Genomic DNA, 6,592 nt, shown 5'->3' with positions numbered 1-6,592 from the left:
GTGACATGGGCTCATAGCTTCTTCCCCTACCAATGAGATGTGATCTGAAGTCTGCAGTACAGGAGACGGAGGAGACGGAGGCGACGGAGGCGACGGGTTAGCGCTATTATTGCGCCAGCAATCGAAGTTAAACGAATTAGCAGCTCGCGACGCCGATCTGGAGAAAAGAAACAGAGAAAAGAATAGGACCGCGCACATTTATTAGTTTAGCTCGTACCGAATCCGTTTTTCGCCACAGTTTTCTCTTTATTTGCTCCCACCGTAATGCGTTTGTGTCTGTCCTTGCTTGTGATTGCTATGTCCCTTTTGCAAAATTGTTCTCTCTCTCTTTCTCCGTGGGGAAATGTCGATTTAGATACTATATAGCACTTTTCACACGAGTTGTTTGTTTAAAAGCAGAGCCAGCCATCCACTATTACTTTATATTTCATCAACCTATCCGGTGGGGAAGGCTGATTTCTCTACACTTCTGCGCTAGTTTGAATCCGACCGTGTGCCTTTCCACTTGAGCCTCTCATTAAACGTCGCTCTCTCCCTGCTTCGCCATACTCCCTCTCTCTCCCTCATTTATACGCGCTTTACTCTCCCCTTGCCCATGGCTATATGATCGCAAAAATGTGTTTACAAAACTCGCTCTCGCTCAGATCAAACCGCTCCATCGAATCAAAGAGTCTGAAACAGAGACAGAGGGAAAGAGAGGCTGGAGAACGGGGAATATGAGCAGGGGCCCCGTTCGTGTGTAATCTTTCAATTCTCTCTGTGTCTTGTGTCTTGTGTGTTGTCTGTGTGTGTTGGTTTCTGTGTTTCAATGTTTTTGAATATGTGAAGGAGATCAGCTGGGACTAAAGAGAGAGAGAGAGAGTCCAGCTTGAATATTTACTTGCTTTGGCAAAAACAAATTAATCGGTGAGCTCGAAATAACTTTGTTACACACTTAAACAGGAGACAGTGCATGAAATATTGATTAACTTCTTTGTCAGCACAATTTTAGCTATTTTGCCTGCCATATTATCATACCTGCACTGCAAAAAGTGGTAAAGTGCAATTGTTCCTACGCATTTGTATCTATCCCCTTATGATTTTTGGGTAATATAATGTAGACACAGGTTGATTCGGACATATCAAATAACATTTTTGACTTGGGAAAAAACACAGTTAATTTATGTTACCACAGAAAGCACATTTTGTAAATTAAATGTTGAGAAAACTCTTTGCTGCCAAGTTTGCTTTCCAACAATTCTTTGCTGCAGTAATAATATTGTTTTTGTAAAACCGAATATTCATTTTGCACTAATATCTAAATATTGAGAAATAGTCAAAGCTGTGCAGCACACCTCCTAGTGTAGAGACATTAGAATTGCAAGGAGAGGTGATTCTCTCAGATGACACAGAGAAAGCACAAGACGGAAAGCAAAAATGCCATTTAGACTGACTCTAAATGAGGCATCACATACATTTTCTGGTGCAGAGAAACACAGTAATTAAAGTAATTACAGTTTTGCGCAGTGCCTATGGATAAAAACAAGAAGTTATTAGAAGGCAGCAATAAGAAAGTGAACAATAAGTTTAATTAGTAGTTGTCAAGCCAACATAAATAGAAGGTGGGAGGACAGAAGAAATGCGTGTAAAAGAGAATGAAGGGGTAACGAGGGATGAGGGGGCAGACAGACAGCCATGTGGAGCGATTATAGCGGGGTTTATGTATGAGCTATTGATTGAGTCGGTGGTGACTTCTTGAGTGGTTAATTCGGGAAGTGAGAGCGATAGAGAGAGTTACTCACTGACCAGAGGGAGGAGGGATAAAGAGAGAGGGGGATATAGCAAGTAGGAAGAAATGTGGCGCAATAGCTGTACCTTCTGTCCTGTAAAACAGTAGGCCTATTCGTGATAAAGACATAAAAGGAAGCATAAGAAGCATAACAGCAGGATTCATTAGCCTAACTGGTTGCTGCTTTATTTAGAGCGATTTAATGGAGCATCATCTGGTGTTGAAATGCACACTTAAATTGCTGTGATCTCAAGACCTCGAGCAGTCTGCACTTCACTTCTTCACCACTCTCTTTCTTTAAATAGCCTACTTATATTAATTAGCTTTTCACACCTTTTAAATGAACATCTTGCAGAGCCAAAACATTTGAAGCAGAATAAATGTGTCTTGGTTTTCCGCGTAAACTTGATTTTAAAACGTGCACAAAGTAATACACAAACATTATTTCAATTAAGAACTATGGCACCGATTTGTTTAGTGGTTATGAAGCGAGTAGCCTATAGAACTCACTTGTGTGGCCTAATTTTTTAATATTTTAAATGTTTAGTTTGAGGGTTACAACGGTCTTAGTATACGCTGCATAGGCTCACTAAAACATCTAAATTAACCTGTTTGTCTGTCTATCTAGTGTGAAGACAGGGCGTTGCTTTCTGCTCATTGAAGGAGAGTAAACAATTGTGGAAAATACGTTGTGATGTCACCTCACAAGACGACCGCAGATGTAACGAAGTACCAGCGGCGCACGTGTTTGTGTGAAGTTTAAGGTCCGCTCGCTCTCCCGCGCATTTCCCGCTTTCTCTTCCCTCTCGCGCAGGTTTTGATCTCTCAGCGGCGAGATCAAAGGCGCTCTCTGGCTATTAGTCAGCGAGAGCCATTGATCCCACATCGATCCACGCGAGACACAGCCGCCCCGTGAACACCGTACGAGGCTCCCCAAAGCTCTCCCGCGCGTCGGGAGGGAAAGCGAGCGAGGAGAGAAAAAGAGCTTTAAGGGGGGCGATGTGTGTGTATATTTTTCACTGGCGCGGGCAGAACCAAGCTCTAGCTTTTTCTTTGCCGCGGGACATGAAACAATGAGGCTCGAGCCGGTTTTAATAAAGCGCGCTTTCCCTCCTTTCAACTCTGGCGCGAGGCGGACGAGTCGGCAACGGAGAGCGATCGATAATTAATGACGATGAATAATTTAACCCTATCGATTGATACCTTTTCTCCGTCTTTTTTCCCTTCTTTTCCTTGTATCTTAAGTACGATGTTCTATAAGAAACTGATACCATATCGCACGCTCGCTCCAATCATCGCTCCTAAAGTTGAGCAAGTTCTGTTCCGTCTTCTATTTTTTACCAAGTTTCCTAGGCTTTCTCCTCCGCGAATGTTGGGCACCGCCGAAGCTTCGCTTTCACGCTCTCTTTACCTTATTATCTCAATTATTGGGTTTCGTATCTAAGCTTCGCTAGTGTTATGAAAGATGATCGCTGGTATGGGGGAGAGTGGAGTAAACGGGGTGAGACGCAACCAATTAGACATGAGCTACAGGGGTGAACTCACCCTCCTGAGGTGACAGAAGAAACTCAAGTCTATTTGTAACAATATAAAGCTTTTACAGGACAAAAACTATTTTGATGTAAGGACAGTGTAATCTTATGTCAGTCTGATTGTAATAATATTAAGGCATGCTAAATGACAGAACTGGTATCAGCAGATTGTTGTTTAATTAGATATAATGTAATTTAATGTAATTTATACATATAAATTTAATATATCTAACGTATATACACAAGATTTTATAGAAGAATTATGTTACAAAATAGGACCATGTATGGCTGACATTTGCCACAACTGTGTGAGTGACACATACTGTTATGTTTGTTAGCTTATGCTATGTGTTTAATATTTGTTTCCAATTTTTGTTTTTTTGAAATAAAATGTTTAAAAACAGTACATTTGATTGCCACACTAAATTCATTTTTAAAGTTTAAAAGTCCATATGAGGTAGATTGCACTCTTTGTACTTGACATTGATTTACAGAGTTTAAGCAAGAATTCTAAACTTTAATGTGAAGCAGATGAAAATGATATCAATGTTTGAGACAGCAAGCAATAAAACACTGAGTAGCCACAGATGTTTAAGCAAACATGTGTTGCATCATTCTCCAAGTTCAAGTGTGGTTCTCTAAAATTTATTAGACCTTATTTAGAGAAATCCATTACAAAAGGGATCTAAAAAGCTTTGTACAGAAATTCATAATTTTCAATAATGTGATTAAATGTCCCTCACTTTGCACGCTCCAGCCGAAAGACAAGGATGTCTCATCTATTTATGAAGTTGTTCTGAAATTTTACTATACATTCTGTTAACAAAAAAGGTCTCAGAATTATGTTTGTGAGCCGACTGAAAATATTTCACTTCCACAAGTTTACATAGGAACTGCCATTTTTGTCTGGTAGCGTTCACAATGTGTCAGATGTGTCCCATTTCAAGTTCTCCATCTTGACCATCTCTCTCCTTGCCCCGCTCTTCCCCTGCTCTCCATTTTTCCTTCTTCATAACAAACAGACAAGCCAGCCCTTCTGTTCTTTGACCCTGAGGCTGTGCAGACTGTCAGAGTAGAGTCAAGAGAAATCGAGAGATCGAGAGAAAGTAAAAGGAGGAAAGAGGAAGGAACAGTGGGGGGAGAAAGAGAGAGAGGGACGAGGGTGCTCAGTAAGTCCTTTTCGGTGGCAGCCCGAAACAGAAAGATGACACAGATACAGAGGGTTTGTTTCATGTCCTGGGAGCAGAGAGCAAGAGGGACAAGACTCATCACATTCCCTCAGTAATCTCTGCTTCAGAACCTTGCTGTCCATCTTTTTCACTAGAAACAATGTCAGCCATCTGTTACTCAGTTCTGTCTCTTTTCCTCCACTCTTTAGTTCACCTCTGTACCTCACCTTTTAACAATTTTATTTTGGGACCATTTTTACCATTTTAATATTTGGTCCACCCAATGTGTTACAACCTTGTTTCCAGCAGCCCTGTTTTGTCAAAACATTAATGTGCAATCAGCAGTTTTCACTAAATGTAATTAGTCACAGGAGTAATCAATGCCTGTGTTTAAATGCAATAATGTTTATAACAGCGCACTTATTATTTCATACTTAGTGCTTTTGTGCTATAAGATTAGCAGAAATAATTTTCCATGGCATTAAACTAGCACTTTCTGAATCCCCACACCATTACAAAACAGATTTACTGAATGATTAAAAATTATTTGACATACAGTCATAATATTTCATATTAAACCATGAAATCTGCTTTACAAAATATAATTTTCTTTTATATATAAAATTATTAATTATTTAAGCTTTTTCTCATTCACCTAGTATACACATATATACGTAGATATATTTATATTCATATATAATAAATTATTATTTATATAATTTTAAAATCAAGTAAAATGTGTGGGTGTAAATTTTCTTCCACTTTTTTCTACTCACAGATGATATAACTGTGAGCTGCTGTTAGTTTGTTACCTTGATGTGATCGTATGTACCTGTCACAGAAGAGTTTTACTTTTCTCATGAGTGCATTTGAGAATATTGTCTTGGGGAATGGTATTACTTTGTGTTGCCCTGTCCATGTGTATGTGCATCTTTTTTTCTGAGTTTTTTGTTTGGTGTGTGTGGTGGTTGTGCACTCCCTGAATCAGTGTCTTCATATCTAGGAGATTGTGAGAAGATGTATTCCCTTGGCTGCTAGTTATAATGTTTCTGGGGGTGATGTGGAGAACTTGAAAGCCCTGTGCTGCCCAAATCAAAACTAACAAGGAAATGATGGGGGCTCCTTTATCTTCTCACTGGCCTGGAGGGGAAGAGCAGGGCAAAAGAAGGAGATCGAGGGAAAGGGAGGAGGAGGAGGAGGAGGAGGAGGAGGAGGGAGGTGGAGGGCGTCCTGGCTTCCTCTTTGATTTGTAAAAAATGCATTACCTCCGAAATCAAACGGAAAATTACTGGGCGGGAGCAAAACATACAGAGGAGAGAAAGAGAGAGAGGGTGCAGTTAGGTGCATTGGCAGGTAAGGCCAGGTTTGCTTTGATTGGATAGGCTGGCCGATAGGCACTGAATACAGATTTCACAAAAGGTGGATGAAAATATCTGAATGAATTCATTTACAGGTGTGATATTGACTGCACCAGTTGCATTGTGTTCAATTATTGCTTTAAATAGTGTTAAAGTAATATCTGTTCCTAATTTGATAGTCTAGTATCACAAAGTAAAAGACTGTCCCGCTAAGGCAAGTCTTAAAAGTCTGAATCTACATTTGAGGTGGGAGGTGGAGGGCGTCCTGGCTTCCTCTTTGATTTGTAAAAAATGCATTACCTCCGAAATCAAACGGAAAATTACTGGGCGGGAGCAAAACATACAGAGGAGAGAAAGAGAGAGAGGGTGCAGTTAGGTGCATTGGCAGGTAAGGCCAGGTTTGCTTTGATTGGATAGGCTGGCCGATAGGCACTGAATACAGATTTCACAAAAGGTGGATGAAAATATCTGAATGAATTCATTTACAGGTGTGATATTGACTGCACCAGTTGCATTGTGTTCAATTATTGCTTTAAATAGTGTTACAGTAACATCTGTTCCTAATTTGATAGTCTAGTATCACAAAGTAAAAGACCGTCCCGCTAAGGCAAGTCTTAAAAGTCTGAATCTACATTTCTTTGCCCTTGCGAAGCTACCGAAAACATTAAGTAAGAATACAGCCGACTGAACTGACATACTAGCTTTCTTGAGTAGGAAAGATACTCCACTAAAGAAATAACGACAGATGAATGTTACAAAAAAAAA

The 6,592-nt window shown here is 40.0% G+C and overlaps 1 protein-coding gene across 1 annotated transcript in view; it reads left to right on the top strand.

Annotated features, from left to right (window-relative positions):
- Positions 1–5,581: 5,581 nt before the first annotated feature.
- erfl (ETS repressor factor like) overlaps positions 5,582–6,592 on the top strand; it is a 10,584-nt gene continuing 9,573 nt past the window's right edge. Inside the window, exon 1 of the mRNA XM_016283565.1 lies at positions 5,582–5,718. Within this exon, the coding sequence (XP_016139051.1) occupies positions 5,582–5,718 (137 nt within the window). The remainder of the gene's footprint in view (positions 5,719–6,592) is intronic.

Source organism: Sinocyclocheilus grahami, unplaced genomic scaffold, assembly GCF_001515645.1.
Source record: "Sinocyclocheilus grahami isolate Dianchi unplaced genomic scaffold, SAMN03320097.WGS_v1.1 scaffold175.1, whole genome shotgun sequence".
Taxonomy (NCBI): domain Eukaryota; kingdom Metazoa; phylum Chordata; class Actinopteri; order Cypriniformes; family Cyprinidae; genus Sinocyclocheilus; species Sinocyclocheilus grahami.
The sequence above is the reverse complement of the archived record's forward strand: the minus strand, read 5'-3'. Positions and strand labels throughout refer to the sequence as shown.